General features: G+C 36.4%; 4 protein-coding genes across 13 annotated transcripts in view; 1 reads left to right on the top strand and 3 right to left on the bottom strand.

The window, feature by feature from the left end:
* LOC129789442 (uncharacterized) overlaps positions 1-21,525 on the bottom strand; it is an 885,568-nt gene that overhangs the window by 670,762 nt on the left and 193,281 nt on the right. The window lies entirely within an intron of this gene.
* Positions 1-21,525, bottom strand: part of LOC129789300 (chaoptin) — a 316,756-nt gene that overhangs the window by 191,926 nt on the left and 103,305 nt on the right. The window lies entirely within an intron of this gene.
* LOC129789369 (polycomb protein Pcl) lies at positions 49-6,754 on the top strand. 8 transcript variants are annotated; one of them, XM_055826157.1, is made up of 5 exons: positions 49-164; positions 553-1,513; positions 4,154-4,271; positions 4,347-4,704; positions 5,033-5,569. In XM_055826157.1, exons 2-5 carry the CDS (start codon positions 621-623, stop codon positions 5,038-5,040), a joined length of 1,377 nt encoding a protein of 458 aa, XP_055682132.1. In that variant the 5' UTR covers positions 49-164; positions 553-620; the 3' UTR covers positions 5,041-5,569. The 8 variants fall into 8 exon arrangements, with proteins under 8 accessions (XP_055682132.1, XP_055682130.1, XP_055682126.1 ...); XM_055826155.1 differs by lacking the exon at positions 5,033-5,569 and adding an exon at positions 6,610-6,754 and having other exon boundaries at positions 58-164; XM_055826151.1 differs by lacking the exon at positions 5,033-5,569 and adding an exon at positions 6,370-6,754 and having other exon boundaries at positions 58-164.
* LOC129789372 (protein croquemort) lies at positions 6,770-13,312 on the bottom strand. 3 transcript variants are annotated; one of them, XM_055826163.1, is made up of 4 exons: positions 13,128-13,312; positions 10,270-10,449; positions 8,327-9,535; positions 6,770-7,263 (listed from the first exon to the last, which is right to left on the bottom strand). In XM_055826163.1, exons 2-4 carry the CDS (start codon positions 10,396-10,398, stop codon positions 7,114-7,116), a joined length of 1,488 nt encoding a protein of 495 aa, XP_055682138.1. In that variant the 5' UTR covers positions 10,399-10,449; positions 13,128-13,312; the 3' UTR covers positions 6,770-7,113. The 3 variants fall into 3 exon arrangements, with proteins under 3 accessions (XP_055682138.1, XP_055682137.1, XP_055682136.1); XM_055826162.1 differs by lacking the exon at positions 13,128-13,312 and adding an exon at positions 12,546-12,731; XM_055826161.1 differs by lacking the exon at positions 13,128-13,312 and having other exon boundaries at positions 10,270-10,565.

Below are 21,525 nucleotides of genomic sequence, written 5' to 3'. Positions count from 1 at the left end.
CTCGCTTTAATGTTTTTCTCTCTCCCAGAACCTAACCTCAATTGGAGAGAGAAGCGAGAGAGCAGCCGCATAAGTCAAGAAGAAGAAGAAGTAGTGGTGGTGAACAAAAAAAAAAATGAAGAAAATTCTTAACAATATGTCTTAGCAAATTAGAGAATATTTAGGTAAATTATTAATGAAATTGTGTGCGTGAATTGTAGTTTAATGGGTCCTGTTGCAATTTCATTCCCAAAACAAGCTCCACGTGAAGGAATGGGGTGTGAAAAGGCATTCTGAATTTTCTTGGCCATTTTGCGGGTGGATTTGTGTCAATGAAGCCCAAGAAAGTTGTTTTAGATTCCCCGGCAGAGGGATGATTTCCGGGAAATTAGACTGTTAGCAGGGTACTTTGTGTCTTCAGGTGCTCCTTGAGGTGTTTGGGGTGAAGTTTCCGGGTGTGGAAGTTTAAGGGTTTTGGGAAGAATTACGAGGAGCGTCCTTTTTTTTTGGAGGTTATGACTGGTGCTTCTTTTGGGGTCTCTGACATGGGATTGTTTGACTTGTAATTTGCAGACTGGACAACATTGGACTGAAGCGAGTGATTTGTGGGCTAATTCACTGGGTGTGAGCGCGGAATTGCAATGTCACAGAGTGAGGATTCCGCACAAGGTGGTGGCGACACCCAGATGGACACAGACGATGCCCATTTTGTCCAGCCGGCACCCCCTGAGATGCACCCGAGCACCCCCAATACACTGGCAAAGGGAAAATCACCGCCAGAGGGGCCAGCCAATACAATCATGATTACGAATAAGTACAGCAATGCAGGGGTCACGAGTCAGACCCAAAAGAGTAACAACTCCATCATGATTCTCACCTCGCACAATCACACAGACGTGTCGTCGAACATAACGTCGTCAAGTCAAATCAACATCTGCATCAACAATCACTTTAGCGACAGCATCACCAGCTCATCCGCCACGGTGACCACGGAGAGCGGTGATGAGCGGCTGTTGAATGGGAAGGAAGCCCAGCAGCAGCAACTGGATGAACCCGACTCCACAACGTGTCACTTCAAAGACTCTCGATCTCAGCCAAACACGCCCCTTGTCGTGCCACCGGACCCCACGGCCTCTCCGTCAGCAGGCAAGAATACACCCGAACTCGAGGACACCACCAACCCACCGGCCGCAGATGCTCAACCACCGCCCAAGACTTCCGCAGACTTTGCCAGCGGGGACGAGGTACTTGTACACAAGGGGGATGTTTTCTACCTCGGCACCATCATTGTCATCGGCAGGAAGCAGGCATGTGTCTACTTTGGCGATGACACCAAGTGCTGGGTTTACTTCGATGAGATGCGCAAGCTTAACGTCACTGCCAATGGCGATGCTTCCGGACCCCTATGTGTTCACTGCAAAGAGCGCAGTGGTAAGGAGCCCGACTCCATTGTGGATGTCTGCAAGCGCTGTCAACGTGGATACCACAAAAAATGCACGGGAATGGATGTGAAGAATGGGATTCACTGCAGAAGGTTAGTTAGTTAATTTTGTGTTAACCCTTTTAGGTTCATTGGGTCATACGTTGAATCAAAGGCTCGATTTTGAAAATATTTCATTTTGTATAGGGGAGACCGGGGTAAAAAAAAAGTCAATTTGCATAAATCCTTATCTGCAGGATTCCCCAAGACCAAGAAAATTTCCTCAATAGGTCATTTTCATAGGAAATTTCCTGGCCTACAACTTTGTCTCAGACCATTTTTTTCTATCTCTACGGGAAATATAAGTTTTCGAGCTTTTCCTAAACCCTTCCGCTTCTAACTTTTTTTAAACGCGGCGGGTAAATATAGTCACCAGTGGGGCAAATAAAGTCGGTCGAATTTTCCAACATTTCCAATGAATTTCCACCTGAGAGATTGATAGTAGTTGATAGTTAAACTTCTCACCTTTTGATCCGCAACAAGGAATTTGACATTTATACCCACTAAAACAGAGAATTTTCCCATTTTCTCAATCACACCATTTTGCAACAAATTATATGATTTACATGGGTTGACACGATTTACCAATGGGTATGTTTTGATTCAAATTATTGTTCAGAAAAATCATGAAAAGTTGGTGAAAAATATACTTTGGCAACGTTTTCTGCACTAACCCAGCTGGTGAGAAAAATTATCAGATTGGAAAATTGCTAAAGAAAAAGTATCGGAAAACGCGTTTTTCTCAACACGCAAAAGTTTGGGAAATGGGCCAAAAATCTATTTTCATTTTTAATTCCTAAACTATTGCTCGGATAACCTTCAAATTGCAGTCAATTATTAAAGGTTGATAGGGCTTTCCACCATAATTTTATCAGATTTTTTCCGAATTTTAACTTAGGAGAAATTTGCATTTGAAAATTCCAAATTGACTTTTTTACCCCGGTCTCCCCTAGTTATTTTTTTTGTATGTTGAGTCCAAATTAGTACAAGACTATGTCTTTACAATCCCTAATCATTTTATGACCACAAAAGGACATCCCCAAGGATTCACAGGATCAGGAAGAACGAAAAATCGAAAATTTTTGAGTCAAAATTTTTGGATAAAAATGTATTATTTGTGCTCGAATGAACCCATAAAAATTATTTTTAGTTCAATCATCTCGCTAGATTAGTCGCGGACCTGAAAAGGATAATGCCGCATTTTCTTTAAAAACCTTTGAACATGTCCTTTCAATGAACTTTATCAGAAGAAAATTATTACAAAGCTGAAAGTAGAAATGATCAGCAATATTCTAGGTCAATGATCTCTGCAATGTTCAGTATTCGTGATTTTAGCTGTGTTTCTTTCAGACACAGCTTTTGTGTACCGAGCAAAATCGAAAGTCGTCAGATCGGGCTCAAACTTGGTATGAGCACGAATTAGGGTCCCCACATTCCAAAAATCGTATGCGCCAAAAATAAGTTTTTTTCCGGCCGGCCGTCCGGCCGTCCGTAGTATAACGCTAAATTGCGAGAGAACGGTGATAGATAGAGACTTGCGGTAAACGGCAAAGTTTAAAAGTCGACTAGAAAACGTTCGATTAAGACGTCAAATTTTACCCCGCGTCCGCCATTTTGAATAACCTCAAAATTTTGTTTTTGCTATATCTCAGCCCCTGTAATAGCTAAAAATCTGAAATTTTGATATGTTGTAGGGGACGATACCTCATTTTCGAAAATCGGTCAAGCCGTTTAGTCAATATGGCCGCCACAATTTTTCATCGAAAATCGACCATAACTCGAAAACGGCTTGACCGATTTTGATCAACCCGGGCTCAAATGAAAGCTCTCAACAAATCCTACAACTCTCTAGAACATACGAAGTTTCAAAAGTGACCGCTAGGGGGCCAAAAATCAAAAACAAAATTTTCGATGAGTTTTCGATGAATATCTCGAAAACGCCATTATCGATTTGCTTCATTTTTTGATATGTTATAGCTGACCATATTATCTAGCTCCATGCCAAAAATGAAGAAAATCTATGTCGCCGTTCTCGAGATATAGCCTTCCAAAGTTGGCATGTCATATCTCGGGTTTTACAAGTCCGATTTTGATCAACTCAAGTGCAAATGAAAGGTTTCGTGAAGCCCTACAAATGTCTAGAACATTGCAAGTTCAAGAAATGACCGCGAGAGGCGCTAAAGTCAAAATCAATATTTTCGAAAATTTCGAACTCGAATATTTCGAAAATGCCATTATCGATTTACTTCATATTTTAATATATTATAGTTGAGGTTAAGACCTTTCCAACGATAGCTCAAACTCGAAAATCTATGGATCCGTTCTCGAGATATGGCCTTCTAAATATTTCTTAAGGTATGACTTTTCAACTTTTCCCGACTTTGCGCGTATTTAAATTAATTTGCGTTCTAGTTTGCTCTCACAAAATTGGTACACTGAAAGAAACACAGCTCCCGTAAGCTTGGTCAGCTTACCCGTACATTTCTCTTTGTTAACAATGCAAAATCCATAATTCATAGAGCTTTGGTGTATTTTGTGTTTGAAAAGACTGCAATATTTTCTGATACTTTTCTGCTGAAAAAAAAAATCTCCATCATGCTTCACTACATGCTAATTAGTTGGGTTGTCATTGTTCGGTCATTGTGGCTCACCTCTAATAACTCTGCGTGCTGTTTTCTTTTTGTTTCTTTTAAGGTGTTTCGAACAAAATAGTCTGAATGGCGTGAATGGTGGAAAATATTTTAATAAGAATAACAATTCGATGGGTGATGAAAGATTGTCCTTTTCGGATAATTCTCTATCGCCATTTGATGTGAGTATTATTATGAAACTTTTACTGATGGGGTTAATTTGCGAAGGAATTCATTTTATTGTCGGAACAATGTAGACAGGGAATTTCTTCCCACTTCGCACCTCGGACAACAAGGATGCGTGGTCGGGATCGTCAAATAATTCGGACTTAAGCACAGCTTCGTCTAATGGGAATCACAAGGGACGTAAATTGTACACGTGTGGGCGTCGACTGAGGGAGAGGCAGGAGAAGAATTATGCTGAGAGCACACGACGTCCACCGGCTGCTGCAACGAACCCTCAGGCATCCACATCATCTGGCTGTTCCGATGCCTCGTCGTCGTCGTCATCGTCATCGTCGCTACTTAACTTCACAGCCGCAACATTCCTCAGTCAGCAGCTGCTAAGCAGCCAACGTTCGGGCGCAGCTCGAGGGTCTGTCGCATCAGATAAAGGTGGGTCAATCATAAGTAAGATCTTTGATACGAGAACCCCATCGAATTTCGCCAATGGCGAAAAGTACGTGATTCGCGGGAAGAGAATTGATGTCGATGGGAATATTCAATACCTCGTCGAATGGGAGGGTGTCTCTTAAAATCTCTAAATCTCAAATTAACAAACTTTCACGTGTTACGAATGTAAATCTTTTGTAAATTACAACAAAAAAACTACATTCATACCACCTGAGAGGCTCATTGAAATTTAGATTCATCTCAACCAACACAACATCCACAAATGTTGCCCAAAATGTGCATTTTGTGTATTTTTTTCATTTAATTTTAGAAATTTAAAAAATTGCAGAAAAGTCGGCACACGTACCAGAATTTGGTGGAAAGGGGTGGTCTGGGTTTGTTAGCAAGCACTGAACTGGGGATTTTTGTAATTATTGCTGGGAACGCTATGAGGGTATATACGTTGACGTTAACTTCAAGCAGATTGCCAGAGAAAACTTAAATTTTAAACATACTGGACCAAGTTTGAGATAAACAATAACACAAAGAATTTAGAATTAATCACAAAATAAGTTTCAAAGCTTCATAAATAATTAGAGAAAGTTGCAAAAATTTATGCAAAATGAATCAGAAAATATTTGTTTGAATTAATTATGAAGAAAATTTTAATTTACTCCAAAGGAGTTTATTTGTTTCTCTATGGGAAAACTGTTTATTCGAGGAGACAAACACGGGCATTCTTGTCAAGAAAATTATAAAAAAAAAGAAACGAATAAGAAAGGGGCATATAGAAACCTTTTATGTTTCATTGGAATCGAAAAGATCGAAATTTACCTAAAAATTGAAAAAATGACGTTACTATTGTGAATTTTGTGTCTTTTAATGCATGAAACATAAAGATTTCTTTTCTGAAATCATCGATTAAACGAATTAACTCTATTAACCCTTCGTATACTATGAGGGGTAGGTGACCGACCCCAGAGATATATTTCGATTAATTAATTAATTAACCATCAGAAAAAAAGTTTTTAACAAAAATGTAAGAAGAGGGAATTCAAAAATGGGTGTAACGGTGAAGTTTATTCCTTTTTCTCTTCGCTTTGTCACTCTTTGTCTCTTTCTAGAAGATTCTAACCTCAAAAAAACCATTGCAATAATCATCAAAAAATCCATTTAAAATTTGTTTTTGTGTTCAAAAATGGACAAGATTTCTTAGAAAGTACCAAGGAGTCTATTAAAGCTCATTTGACCGAAAGAATTTGCTTTTTTTTGCGAAAAAATCTATGGGGTCGGTCATCTACCCCATTAGTAATGTGCGTATGTGTTTTGGTCATAATATACGGAGGGTTAAAATTTTACATACATAAATTTTTAAATTTTAATTTGAAACTCATTCTTTTAATTTTGTGAAGAAATATTTTAAAATTCTGAATAGAATCTTGGGAATTTCTGCAAAAAATGGCTGCTTAGATGATTAGAATAGAATAGCCTTCAAATTGAGCTAGATTTCACAAAAGTAATAGCATCATAAGTAAATTCTTTTAACATTAAATAAATAAAAAAAGAAGTAAGAAATCTTTAAATCTGCTTGAAGTTAATCTCAATGGAAGCCTTAAATGCGAATAGAATGCAAAAATAACAAAATTCCAGTGATTTAATCCTAAATAGAAACACACACACAAAGATATTTTCCTGTGTGGTGTTCAAAAAGAAGAAAAAAATATTAAGAATCTTACTGAATAGTATATAAATATAATTCGTGGAGATGAGAAAATTAATTGAAATAAGAAAATCTCCTTAATTTCTCTTTGCTTTCTTGAGAATGAGAAAGTAAATGGAAACAAAATAAGGAGGAAATATCGTGAATTTAAGACACAAAAAAGTATATTATATAAATTTGATTTATAGGACAAAAATTAAAGAAAAAAAATCGCGCATAACGAATATAGTGCACTGCCAATTTTTTGTAAAAAAAATGTAGTAGGAATGAGAAAAGTTCTTGACATTTTTTTCTCTGAGCGATGGAATAAAATGGAAATGTGAGAAAATTGCAGAATAATCAGAAATATTTCCCTAAAAAAATGTTTTTTTTTATTTAAAAAAAATCTTCAATTTTTCCCATAAATTGAAATACAATTAATTGCAATAAAAAGAAAAGGAGGAGTAATGTTTGAATCAAAATGGATAACACCCCGCATTATATGTAGTAACAAGTTCACGATAAGGCAGATTTTTCTTTGTCTTCACCCGCAAGCACTGGTAATTGTGGTTGACTTTGTTTTGGTAAGATATAGGTTTCATTATTATATAGCGAGTTTATCACAGTTGCTGTTTTCTTGCCTCATAAACACTTTGACTCGAGCCTTGACTCGTTGGTGGTGTTTGGTTCGTGATGAAATGTGTATGATTGGCCTACTGGAGAGGCTCTTCGTCGTCGCTTCGTGACGAACAAGTCCATTTACGTGCGATGGTCAGGACAATGCCGACAATTACAAAAATCCCACCCACGCCGAGAATTCCAAAGGCAATCCACAGTCCGAAATTTGGCAAGTTGACGGCCCACTGAAAGAAATTTGTGCAAAAAAGAAAAGGTAATATATTACTAAATAAGAATTAATAAAACAGAATAAAAGTTTATTGTTAAAAATTCAAAACACCTAAGAGACAGATGTGTAAAAAAAAAACGACAAAGATTTGTCTGAAAATGCAAACAATGATGTCATTTTTGCATTCTTTGTCTCTTGAAATTCATGATGCATTCGTATTAATGTTTCATTAATGTTCAATTTTTCGTTAAATTCACCATTAAATCCGGTTTACATTTCTTGAGTCAGTTTAGATATTTCTTAAGTCATGGCTTAAGTGTCTTAAGCTAGGCTTAAGTTTTATAAGCTAGATTTGGTTTTTAATAGACTAGACTTAAGGTATCTTAAACTTGGCCTAAATTATAATTTAATTGGGCACAGATTAAGTTTTTTAACCCTTTCAGGTCCGCGATTACTCTAGCGAGCTGATTAAACTAAAAATATTTTTTATAGGTTCCTTTGAGCTTAAATAAGACGTTTTTAGTAAAAAAAATTCAACTCAAAAATTTTCGGTTTTTCGTCCTTCCTGATCCTGTGAGTCTTTGGGGATGTCTTTTTGTGGTCATAAAATGATCAGGGATTGTAAAGACATAGTTTTACAAAATGAAATATTTTCAAAATCGAGCCTTTGATTAGATTAGGTTAAGCTGAATCAGGGTTAAATCTAAAAACGGATTTAGTGGCAATTCAGTTTAACTTAAACCTTGAAAATTAAAAAGAAAATGACTCCTAAAACTGAAGATCGACCTAAAAAAACTAAATTTGGATTTAAATAGCTTAAACTTATTTTAAAAAGCAGACCAGGCCAGACTAAAGTGAATTTCACTTTTATAGGAAGTTCCTTACTTTCCTTTCCTGCAAGTTTGTCTCACATCAAGAGATGTTATGCACTTTTTCAAGTATTTTTGGGATTCTAAAAAAGACTAACTCAGTTCCCTGTTAGGACAGCGTATCTAAGCTCAATATTGAGTTAACCCTCGTTAAATTTATCCCTAGATAATTGTTTCTAGCGTCTTTTTAGAAATTTTTTGCGAACTTACCCATGCTGTTTTAGCTAAGTCTTCCGTTAAGTTAGCCGTTTGTCGGAACCACAGCATAGGAATAAAGATTTTGGGAACATTCTCGAAGATGGAGAAATGTTCGTCGGGTGTCATCATGAGGTTCAGCTGGAGTTGTCCTCGGATATCCAATGGGATACCCGTTTGTGGTTCCAGCGCCATGTAGAATTCGTGCTCCTCCTTCGATGGGTTCATCCCACTGATGGCGTCCCTGTAGCTCTGGTCGGCAAGATAAAAGTGGGGGAAAGATATGAAAGCCGGTGCTCCAAATTGGCACTGTGAAACATTCAGGACGCCCGGCAGGAGATCTGGGCAGGAGGCAATGTCGGAGGTGCAGTAGCATGAAGCTGGTGGGTAGTTCCAACCATTGTCCAGAACTCTCTCATCGGCAACCCAGCGATTTCCTCGGAGTCCCAGCTTGTCGATTTGCTTTTCGTATTTTAGCGTGATGGAGCGACAGATATCCGGCGTGAACATCTCAATGTCCACCTGGGATTGATCCGTGGGCAGTGGTGGCCAAATTTCTCCGGTTGTTCCTGACACAGTGCCACAGTGGTCTCGGTAGAAGTTTGTGTGATTAACGTTGTTCCAATTGGCGATTACACCCAATTTGGCCATATCATCCTCACCGGTGTAGATGTTGAACCGTCCATCGTGGGTTGAGCTCTCATTGCGCTCAACAAACCACCCGACGAGATTAAAGGGAATCACAAAGCCTGATATGTTGAGTTTACGGAGGAAGTCCAACACGGGATCGTCGTAACCATCAAAGAGGAGTTCACGCACCTTCTTCGTTAGTGTCATGTGGACATTCTTCTCTTTGAACAGGAAATTCACGATCATCTTGACAACAGCGTGCTGATGCCGAAGTGTGTAGGCAACTGTCGTTGGGATTAAGTTAAGATTCGTTACCTCATCGTCGAGGGTACCATTGGACATTTCAGGTACAAAATGCCAGGTTCGTGTTTGATTGAAGGACACCGTATTGTTCGCATTGAACTTCACGTCCGCCCGTACGCGCTTCTCCGTGAATACGTATGGGCCTAATTGAACAAAGTTCGGTTTCTCTGTTTGCCAATCCTTAATCTTTTCCGGGTTGGTCCAGTTGAACATGTAGAATTCCAGGTACATGGGAATGGGTGTCTCCACCCAATTATTGTACGTTTGGGAACCATTCTTCAGAACAAGTTGCTGCAAAAGTCAATGAAAAATATTTTTTATTTAACCCTTTAACGTCCAGCGTGAAACATAAAAACATTGAAACATGCGCTCTTTTATCGCGATTTTTATTCTATGAATTTTTTTAGAGGACTTTTCTCACTCAGAACGTCTTCTTTGACCCCTTATGCGTGAATTTGATGCATTTGTAATATGGAAAAACAATTACATTAATAAATAATTGAAAAAATAAAATGTTTCACGTTTGGGTCAGCGTATGACCCAAAAAACCTTAAAGGGTTAAGATAAAAACGATGATTTTTATTTAAAAAAAATTCAGTTGACGTGGGATTGTTCTTTTGAGACGTTATCAGCTTATCACGAGAAGAAATTCGCGCAATATCTCGCGATAGACATTTCTGAGAATTTATCAGCGATTGTCACCAGTATTCAATGCTAAAAAAAATACTTTGGGAGCTGAATTGAGAATTTTGAATGAAAATTTGTGATTCAATTGAGATTTCATTAAAAATCCAACCAATTTCATAAACAACATGCTACAATGATCTTCCTTTTTGAATTTAAGCGAATTCTTAGAGGTCAGTGAGCGGCTTAAAATATACATTGTGGTGAAAGATAAATAATATTGCGCAATTTGCCATTCAGTAGTACAAAACAAAAACCCCGAATGAGGAACTTTCTCTCCAGCCTGACGTGATCAATTAATTATAGCCCTGATGCTTAATTTATGTACTTGTTGTACTTACATTGTGAAGAATATTAATGGAAACTGCACTCCATACAACGGCAAGGATCATTCCTATGAGCAGGAAGAAGCCGCCACAGCCGAAGATCCATATCTTCTTCGTTTTCTCCGTGCAAGCACATGCGGTCATTTTATTGTAGCTGCAATTCTAAGCCACAAAGATTCAAATCGATCATACCCTCTGCAAGAAGATTTCAAACAAAGGCAAAACTTTTATATTATATATGGTGGTATATAGAGAAAACTTTATATTGAGGGCTGAATGTTTCACTTGTATCGCGCACAAGAGAACAAAAGTGACTGATAAAGAGCTCGCGAAATTATCTTAACTCGCCGAACTTTAATCAGATACTAGCGCAAAATTTTTATGAGAATGTATTGGTTACAGATTGATTTTCTGTCGACTTGGTGATTCACCGAGAAAACAAGAGATACGCACAAGGATGATTTTGGGTGAATTTTCGGTTTATATGTAGTTTGAAGGTATATAATGAAATCAAGAGATTGAAATTAAATTAAAAATATGTAGTAAATATTTGTTAATATCTTAAGAGTTTTAGGAGTTTTTGTGCCATAACTCAATTTGGATGATTTCTTAATTCTAATTAATAAGTAAATCTAGGAATTTGATTTAATGGGTGAATAAAAAGCAATGCAATTCTTAATGTTTTCATTAGTTGAGATAAATAGTCTTTTTATTGCCAAATGACAGGCAAATAAGATAAAACTTTGTGAGCTTTCAGAGAGTTCAAAGGTGTGGCAAAAGTACCCACCTACAGTAAGGTCTCACAGAATAACCTTTACGCATTAAAAAAAAAATCTTAGCTACGTTGTCGAGTTAGAAGCAGGAAATTATTTCTGTTTTTTTTATGAAAAATTTCTTTGTAGTCTTATCAAGATAAAATGAGGCTTTTTATGAGCTTTTGATATACCTAGCTTGTATTACTACACTCAGCTATAAAAGATGGCTCTTCTTGTGACTGAAAAAAAATTCTTCTTTTTATATGCAGACAAAATATGGATTAAAATATTCGGTATTTGTTAATTATAAAATTGAATATTCTGGTGAATAGCTGAGAAATATGGAATAGTGGGAATAGTAGATAAGAAATACAAAGAGTGGGAAAGAAATTAATGCAATTTGCATTTTTTGCACTCATTCTAGCTTTTGTATAATAAGAAGTGAAGCGAAAGACAACAATGGTTCACTTTGATAGTCATTCGAAAATGAGATTTGAGAGAACTCATTTTATAAACAGATAGAATTACATAGTTTTCTTTTTAATTTGATGATGCAACTTTTATATGATTATAAATTGTTTTCTATCTAAATTATTAATTTAAAAATTAATTTAATCCAATTATAATTTTCTCACTGAATATAGTATTTTTTGCATAAATATCTTCGTAAGACCTATTTTAATACTTCGCGGAACTTGTTGAACAAAGGTAATTTATAAAAACAAATTACTAGATCATTGTCTCTCTAGATAGTTAAAGTGTCACTAAAAATTATTTTATTAGAAGCCTTTTTGCTTAAATTAAAGCACAATTTTCAACTTTTCACTGAAGCAAGAAAGTCATTAATTGATTTGATCAAAAAGCTTATTAAGAACTTTAAGCCACGCCCACTTTGTAAATTACTTGACGCTTTTGTGCATGAAGCAAATGCATCAGATCAAGGACTTAAATATATTATATGCTGTCTATTTTTTTTCATAAAAAATGGAGTCAATAAAGCATTAATTTGATAAATTTCAACTTATAAAACCTAATTCAGCATATTTTTTATGTTTCTATTTCTATAATATAAATATTTGTCCTCTTATCTTATTTAACTCTTTAGCGTCCAACGTGAAACATAAAAACATTGAAACATGCGCTCTTTTATCGCGATTTTTATTCTATGAATTTTTTTAGAGAACTTTTCTCAGTCAGAGCGTCTTCTTTGACCCCTTATGCGTGAATTTGATGCATTTGTAATATGGAAAAACAATTACATTAATAAATAATTGAAAAAATAAAATGTTTCACGTTTGGGTCAGCATATGACCCAAAAAACGTTAAAGGGTTAAATTTGGTTTTTTAATCATATTATATCGATTTAAGATTTTAAAAACAAACACTTGGTGTTTGATGATGTCCAAAGAAAAATACATTTTCATTTAAATCTCTAAACTAGAACATTTTCAACTCTGAAGAGAATTGTTTTGCAAGTAAAAAGTGCAATAAGTTGTTGTTCTTTTTATGGTGAACTTGTAAGATTTCGCTACTCACTCGTACACTGTCCTTGAGATTTCTTATGTGTTTTATTCCACTTATTGATGCCAAGAGGTGCCAGGTGCACAGGCAAAAACTCAAAATTCTACTTTATGGTGAAGTCAATTATTAAAACGCGATGTTAAATTATTTTAATCCAGCCCTTCTGATACGGACAACTAAAGCTTATTGAATGGAGTCACAACACTAATAAGAGATTTTCCATCCATATAAAAGGCAAGTGGATTGGAAAGTGTTGCGATAAAACGCTCCACATTTTGCACACAAAAATTGCGATAAGCAGCTAAGAGATAGTGCTCCTCACAGTGTTCTAATCATGCTTCGGGTCAATTGTCGAGCCACTTCTTCCTAAAGATTCATTTCTTCCACCAAAAGGAAATTTTCAGCGAGAAAATTAACGCTGAAAGTGAAATCATCGCATTCCACTGTCGTGGTTATTCAATAATATTTTTTTTTGCTGCTTAACATTTCTTTATTATGTGCTCAAATGCTCATAAAAGTAAATGTATGACGAATTTGTTGAAAGACACAACACTCTGTGGGGAATGTCAACAAGAAAACAGTGATGCACTTCCTTACCATGCTATAACAGAGGTGAAGGAACTCCAATTGATATGGCTTTTAATACAATATTGCACTACTTATCGTTCTTAAGAATATTGTAAACTGGCACTGTTGATTTTTACAACTAAAATTAATTTTCGGGAATTATCAGAGAGTACGCGTGATTTTTCCCTCATGCTATGTCACTTTGCCTCTCTAAGCACGAATAGCCTTTCTCTCTCTGTGGCTATAAAAATGAGGGGATTTTGTGCTGATGTGCTGCCATCGATGGAGGAGCACACCATAAATTTATTTGAATTTAAAAGTCGTCGGTTTATTTAACGGAAGTCCAGTCCCATGACAATCACGAGCTTCAATAGAGAGCTTGGCCCTCGCAGAAAGGATGTCTTGAATTAAAGGGATGCTAAGGGTAATAGGCGTACCTACCCTCTTAAGCGGGGTAAAAATTGTATGTCTTAGAATGTACAAAAATACAAAATGATGTAAGACGTGGGTGTGGGTTAGAAATCATTCAACAAATACTTTATGAGTTAACCCTTTAAGGTCCACGTAAAATAAAAACTTTGAATCATTCAATCCTCTTATTACGATTTTTATTCTTCAGGTGGAATTTCATAGTAAAAAAGTCTTCATTATCATCTTCTAGGTGAACTAACGTTATTTTTAACTTGGAAAAATAATTAAATTTGAGTAAATAAATTGTTTCACGTTTGAGTCAACGTATGGACCCAATGGTCCTCAAAGAGTTAAATGAAAAATCTGTATGGCACATATTGAACAAGATCTTGAACGTTTTATGATCATCTACAATTTTATCCATGTTTATTTTGTAGTTTTGTGTACATTTTTTTTTAATAAAAATCGTTCAATAGATTTTTTGTAATTGAAGATAGAGTTAGTTTTTTCTAAAACCGACAAATTAAAAAAAAACTGGTTAATTCTTTTGTACGTCGAGTTTTTCATCAAGGACAAGGAAATTGAACCACATTCTTCAATAGCCTTTACAGCAACAGATTTTCCTACTCAAATCCTTCAAAGAATAGGGAATAATACCTTGATTAATTGAAGATGAAGACAAAAAGCACCCTTCCCTCGTCAATTGATCACGGTTAGTGGACTACTTGCAATTTTATTGAAGGAAAATCCCTGGAAAATTGTGACTGAAGCCACGAAGAGAGAGCAATGTAACCTTTCAATAAAACTTTTACAGCCCCAATCTGGCCTCTATGTACATGTGCAAGTGATTGCCATGAAACTCAAATGGTCACCCTCATTCCCATAATTTGGAAACTGAGTGCGACAAAATTGCTCTTGGATGGCGTCACCGAAAAACCACTCGATAGCCTCGAAAAAGGCCTAAAACGAATTTACATGGCTAAAGTGCGAGTTTACATTTTGTAGTCGTTTTATATGATTTCACTCAATTAGGTATAATTCAATTAGGGATTAATTAAAATACGCCAAAACAGGATAGGGGGCGGGGGGCATGGTATAGGCGCTATGGGAGCCCCCGTTGGACCATTCGTGGCTACGTGCTCCTGTATTGTGGGCTTAGGTTGGGATTAATTTCTACCACCATTCCACCACCCTCCGATCACTCTTGTACATCTGATTAGACTGGCAAAAGGGGGTGGAGTTCAACAATGTTGTGGATCTCACGGTGAAATATTGATTTGCCACCCTTTGGTTTTAGTTCAATTATTATTGAACTTGCCTGGGATACACTTTGTGGCTTTGTCGGTTCTCTCAATTTTTCACTAACCCCCTCTCGGCCCCAAAATAAGTCCAGAAACTAATTTAACGAATTTAGAACATTTCTACATGCTGAACTATGTAGTTCATAAAATAGTTTGACATAGTTAGAGAGGGTACTTTTTCTTTAGGGGTCAAAAAACTGAATAAAAAAGCCAAACGTTAGAAAAATTCAAGTGTTAGACTTAAAAAATGACAAAAAAAAATTAAAATTAAAAAAAAAACTTTGTATGTCAATGGAGAACCTAACTAATAGACTCAAATACTAGGTGGCGCATAAGTTAATGCATGATTTTGCATGTAAACCAGCCTTAAATCATGCATTAAGGGGGGTCTCTTGGGAAATCTGTTAGAATTTACACATTTTTAATGTTGTCATTTTCTTGGGGTTTTTCTTAAACTTGGATATCCGATGATGGTTACATTTGTAGCCTAGTTATTGAAGTGTAAGAAAATCACTTTTCGCCATTTTAGGTGCGACGCCATCTTGTGGTTTTCCGACTTTTCCGCAGAACTGCCCTAAAACACAAAGGTAGGTTTTTCTCAGGATCTACTGGATGGATTTTGATGGGGTAAAAAGCAAATGAAAGAGGACATACCCGTGCAGATTTTGATGTACCAGAATTTTGAATTTCCATTCTGGGGCTGAGAAAAGTGGAAAAACGTCAAAAATATCTGAAAAAAATCACATTTTTCTACTTTTCTCAGCCCCAGAGTGGAAATTCAAAATTCTGGTACATCAAAATTTGCATTGGTATTTCCTCTTTCATTTGCTTTTTACCCCATCAAAATTGACCTTGATAGGGATCTGGAGCGGCTTAGAGAATGGTTCGATACCCACATGATGCTTATCAGCCCTAAAACAGAGCTCATGCAGTTTGGTGGGGTGCGCGATAACCGTCCGGACTTCGTGTGCCACTCCCAACAATGTGGGGGCCCCACTGTTCCTTGCTCACAAAATTGCATCAAAATCCAGTATGTTGAGCAGTTTAAATATCTGGGAATCACATTGGATTGCTCTCTGAAGTGGATAAGCCATATTGATCGAGTTAGGGAATGCTTCAGATGTGTCACAAGGCAGATCTATGCAATGAGGGGCTCTTGCTCCCCCCACCTACTCCGGGCTTTCTACTGTGCGCTAGGGGAGTCCAGGTTGAGATTCGGCCTTATATTCTGGGGTGGCGCCCATGAATCACATATGAGGCTCCTAATCTCGGCCCACAAGCGCATTCTGAGGGTGATGTCTCACGCTGGATGGAGGGACGGCTCTTGGCCACTGTTTGTGAGCTGGAGGCTTATGCCATTAGCCAACCTGTATGTTTACAGGATAGTTGATGACTACCTGAAGGGAAGCACTCACCATCACATTCTCTACCAGGAGGGCACAGCTGGAAGGGAGGGAGTTGCTGGTGGTCCCTACACCGAGAACTGAATCGTTTCGGAGATCGGTTAACTACCTAGCCCCTCTTGTCATCAACAACGTGAAAGAGGAAATTGGTGATCTGTGCAGGAGGAGTGTCTTGGAGTTTTTATATGGTACTGAACCGAGTGAAGTGAAGAAACTTTTAGTGTCTAAATATGCCTCGTGAAGAACAATCAGTAACTCTTGTTATATCCACACCTCATAGTTTGTCTCCTATGCTTATTGTATGTACGCTAGTTGTTTGATGCTGTAGTTGAGTTAATGTTGTATTAGTTTTTTGTATTAAGTCAGCTAAACAGCCGCATGGCTCAGCTTGACTGTAGTCTTTCAATGGGCATTCCCCTTTTTTGTAAATAGGTCAATGTATGACCAAGAACATACAACCAGTGAAGGGATCTTTCCATCGTTTGGTCCCGGAGGTTGGTAACAACGCTAAGACGGCGATGGACGCAAAAGGGTATAAACCCATTGAAATGAATAAATTTAATTTAATTGAATTGAAATTGATTTCACCAGCTCTCAAAAGAGACCCCCCTTAACTTATGCGCCACTCTTTAGTTTCATTCAATTAATAATGGAAATTCTTCCTCCTTTTATGAGACATTTCATGAATGTTTAATTTTCTTTACAAGTTTTTCTGACATTTGCCAATGAGTTTGGAGTAACACTGAAAAGAAACACGTGAGTAACTTTTGTCTCAAAATTTTCTTGTAGGTATTAAGTTGAAGATGTTTTACCATATCTTTTACTTTTAAAATTGTTTCTATGTTGAAGTATTTACATTTCATTTTTTTTTCTTTAGTGATGTATACGTACATACTTAATATCAATAAGAATTTTGTATACATATCTCATAGCTCTAATTTGAGGAAGATTGTTGTAATTATTGAATTTCCAAAATACATTTTTTTTAAATTTAGAATGTAGCCTCTTCCTTTTCATCAATATCGATGCTTTATGGAGTTTTTTTTTAAAGTAATTTTCCCCATTTTCAATACAAACAATGATTGTTCTAATATTTTTTCAACCATTCCTAATTATCGCTTCCAAATGGAGAAATATAATTTTTAATTTAATACTACAATTTATAAATCATGTTGCCTAATTTCCTACAATTTATGTTTCACTGATTTCTCTGCAATTACGCTTTTAATCCACTTCTTTCAATTCTAAATTAGCCATTCCGCTTAATTCGCGTAAACGTTAAATTGATTTATTGTGTGGAAAATATTAAAGGAACAGTGGAGACGAGGGAAAAAAATATTGCAAATTTTCACCGAGATGAAATGAAATTGAATTAGAAAGTGAAATTAGAACAATTTTCCCAACAAATGGATAATTAAATAAGACTTTTTCTCCCACTCAAGGCAATCTCCCCAATTTGTGTGCTGGCTAGCGTGCGAAAGAAAAATCACTAGCTGCACATTTTCTTCCTCGTACATTATGTAAATTACGAGGGGTGTCGCTATAAGAAAAAAAAAGAACTCCCGGTAAATGAGGAAATCCACCCAATTCCCCCCCATACCAATCGTTGTAATTTATTTTCACTTTTTTGTCATCTTGGTGTGTTTATTCCCCTGCCTGTAGATTGATGAATTTCCAGCAATTGATTTCCTATCAAATCACAAACCACGCGAAGGGAGGTTTTTCTCACAAAACCGTAGGCGGACGTAAGGAAATTCTTTGCATTCTTTTTGTGGGAAGATTATGGTGAGAATCTGTTTTCTGCTGAAAGACAGTGCGAGAAAAAATATCCCGTGGGACGACAGTGTGGCAGGGTACGAAAAATGCGTTGGAAGTTGACAAGAAATAGCAAGAAGAAAGCTTTTTTGGTTCAGCTTTAAAAGTTTCGGGGAAAGTTCTTTTTTTTTAACTTTTTCACTCGAACTGCAACGTATGTGAAACTTTATCTTCTGCCGCGGACACTTTGGGCGATGCTTTTAATAAACGATTTGAGTGGGTCTGCATAATGGAGATTCGGGCGTCTTAAGGGATGTTTCAACTATGACTTTGTAACATTGAAAGTTTATCAACTATGGCAATTATTTAAAAATTCAAGAGATCCAAGAGTGACCTTTAGTTTTTATAAAATAAATTCGGTAGCTCCTCTCTGTTTTGACAAGGTGAAATGGCTGGAGGAGTTTTAAAGGAAAATATTTTCTACAATTTTCTTATGCTCCTTTGTGGCTATTTCCATGGGAAATGAAATTTTATGATTTTTTCATTGCAGTTTCACAAATGTACATACATAGGTACTGATTAATGATTAGCATAGAGGTTTAATTAGATATGGACAGAACCCGTAATGATTTCAATTTCAAATGTATGTAATTGAAATGAAATTTAAGCCTTACATGCATTAAATATAGATTAGCTCACGTAAGCATGAGAAATTATGCCATTTTGCGAACAATAAAGGCAAAAGCCACACTTACGAGCATGGAGGGACTTTGGCACAGTTTTAGCGGTGAGGATAATTAATTTTGATCCTTTCATTGATGGCACTTAATAATTATACAATAGGGTACGTAGCTGGATTGTGCGATTGTATCGATTGAATATAATTCATGTTACATGAATGATAATTATGTGTTATTCTCCCTCCTTTTAATTAAAAAAGACAACAATAGCAACTTCATTAAACCAGATGCATGGAATGTTGAATTTTGTGCACTTTAAATAAATAATTATGTTTGATGTTTTCGATGGTATAAAATTAATGTTTAGAATAATCAATGCAATATTTCTTCCGTGTTATGTGCCAAATGTACGCGATTTTACCCCCAAAGTCCCTCTCGTAAATTTTGTAATTGCAAAATAAATCAGTCGTTTTGGATGACTTTATTTGACAAAATGATTGTTCAGATAAATGCATTTGGCACCGGATTACATTCAATATTCTCTGCGTGTGTGTACATTAAACTTGTGCCAATAGTTTTGTGGTTGTGCACAATGAGAAAAGGAAAATTAATTTGGTTTATTTCATTAAACCAGCTTTGCTTCCCGTTGTGTATCACACTGATCAAATACATTTCAAGCCCGGCTATTCTGCTCATCTGATGGCATCCCCTAGTTTGAACAGAATTTATTCACCACCCTCATGCGCGAAGTTCACTCGATCCCATCCAATTGCAATATAATCAAGTGATTATCAGCCTTGCATCCCCCGCGCTTAAATGGGGGCAGTGGCACAGGAGTGGTCGCACGATGCGTGTTTGTCCCACACCGAGGAGGTGCACCACAGAGTAACCTCAGCTGGGAATTGGTGGCACATGTAATTTGATCTCTCTCGAGGTGAGCCTTACATGAACCCCATTGTTACAGTGTGGCTACGTAGCTATGCTGTATATAGACCAGAGAAGGCTTAAGAGAATTTTTTGTAGTGAGGAAATATTAATCTTTTCTTCGCAATACATATTATTAAATTTAGCTGGTCCACCTTGTTCTATCTATGTACACAAAGAATTGCTTATATCCGACATCCAAAATTACTTTTCTCTTTGAAATTGAAAACCGCACACATATTACAAAGGACTTTTATATGTATTATTTGCTGTAAATATATAACCCTTTATTGTTCCATTCCTTCCCTACTTTATGAAGAATTTAATAAAATGCTCGGCAGAGAGGCTTTCAAAGGTTTCCACCAAAAAAAATCCCACGGTTGCATTGGATGATGAATATGTTGATTGAAGATAAATTTTCAAGTATTTGTTCAGCTTCCTGTGTAAGGATTGATGGCAACAGGGAGCATCTGGTAAATTAGAAAAGGGAGTTGCACCACAATTTAACCTCTCAACAATTTTTCCTTCTATCCTGGGAAAATATTTCTTGGAAATAAAGAAGAATTTATAAGAAAAATTCTCTTAACTCAATGAAGCTTCCTTCAATTCTTTGCCGCTTTTGCAACATTGTTTAATTGAATATTTCAGCACATGAAAAGTTTTGCGTATAACTTTTAAAACATTTTACTATTGAAATTCCTCTCTCCACTGTAAAGTAAATTAAAGTCGAAAATCTTCAAACTCACTGAATGAAAACCCGCACCGACTCACACTCTATCAAAGCTTTTGAAGCATTTGATGGAGGAACTCCATTTAATAAATTGCTCCTCCTTTTGTGCTTTATGAGAAAATTAAACATGATTCGCTTTTTTTCTTTATGCTAAAAAGTTCTGCATTGTCTTATGTTGGGTACTCCCTAAAAATTCCTTAACTTTTAATTTCTCTCATCATACAAAGTTATGAATATAAATTTAACCACACAACTATCAAGGAAATTTAATTACATGTGGCACAGTCTTGTGGTTCTGTGAGTTGAATTTTTGTTCTGGAAAACTTGGAGTAAAGCATTTTGAATTATATGTATGGCTTAGATTTTCACTGGACCCATAACTTTATTTTCTTTGCCATGGTGTTAAGCCCAGAACTGGTACAGAATGATTAAATCGGGTATATATACTAAATAATTTCATGAATTTTAATGGAATATTTCACTAGTAGTGTCTTCATTATCCCTATAGCATTATTCCAATTCTGACAAAGCATTTCCCACGAGGGCTAATGGAATTTTCATTCATTAGAAAATTCAGTGTGTCGCCGGCAAAACACACACCCATGAATCCGTTGGGACTCCAAATCCATTAATTAAACATAATTTATTATTTGCGGCTCTAGCGCGAGGATGCCTACATTTCTGCACCTTTCACGAGGTCCCTGGGTGGTGTCCACCTGAGAGTCTCCATGTCCCAGTAATTGCGTTGTCTGTACACGCATAGTGGTCAAGTGCGAGGAATGTCTCGAGGGTTTAAATTGTAATTCGAACTGAATAGATTTCTCCGTGTGGTTTCACATGAATGTCTCGCTCAATCAAATACTAATGTTTCTCATTTTGCCCCCTCTTCAAGCTCAAGATTGTCGTTTGGTACTTAAACCATGTCAGTGGTTTCATCTTACCACATCATGGACGTTCTACTAAAGAGAATGGGCTAAGGATGGGATTGAGTTAGCATTGCAATTTAATATTTTACCAAAAATTTCATTATTAATCAATAATCCATGATTTTCATTTCTGCAATTAAGTTAAGTGAATCTATGAACAAAAAATAATTTTCAAACAAAAATGTTAATCAATCAGCTTAATTTTAATAAAAAATCAAACAGAATATTAATGAAAATGTCAAATAAAACTCATTACAGAAAGATAATGGATTTCTTTTAACCTAGAGGGTTGATGATG

Source organism: Lutzomyia longipalpis, chromosome 2 (assembly GCF_024334085.1).
Source record: "Lutzomyia longipalpis isolate SR_M1_2022 chromosome 2, ASM2433408v1".
NCBI lineage: Eukaryota > Metazoa > Arthropoda > Insecta > Diptera > Psychodidae > Lutzomyia > Lutzomyia longipalpis.
Note: the sequence above shows the minus strand (reverse complement) of the source record. Positions and strands in the feature narration are given on the sequence as shown.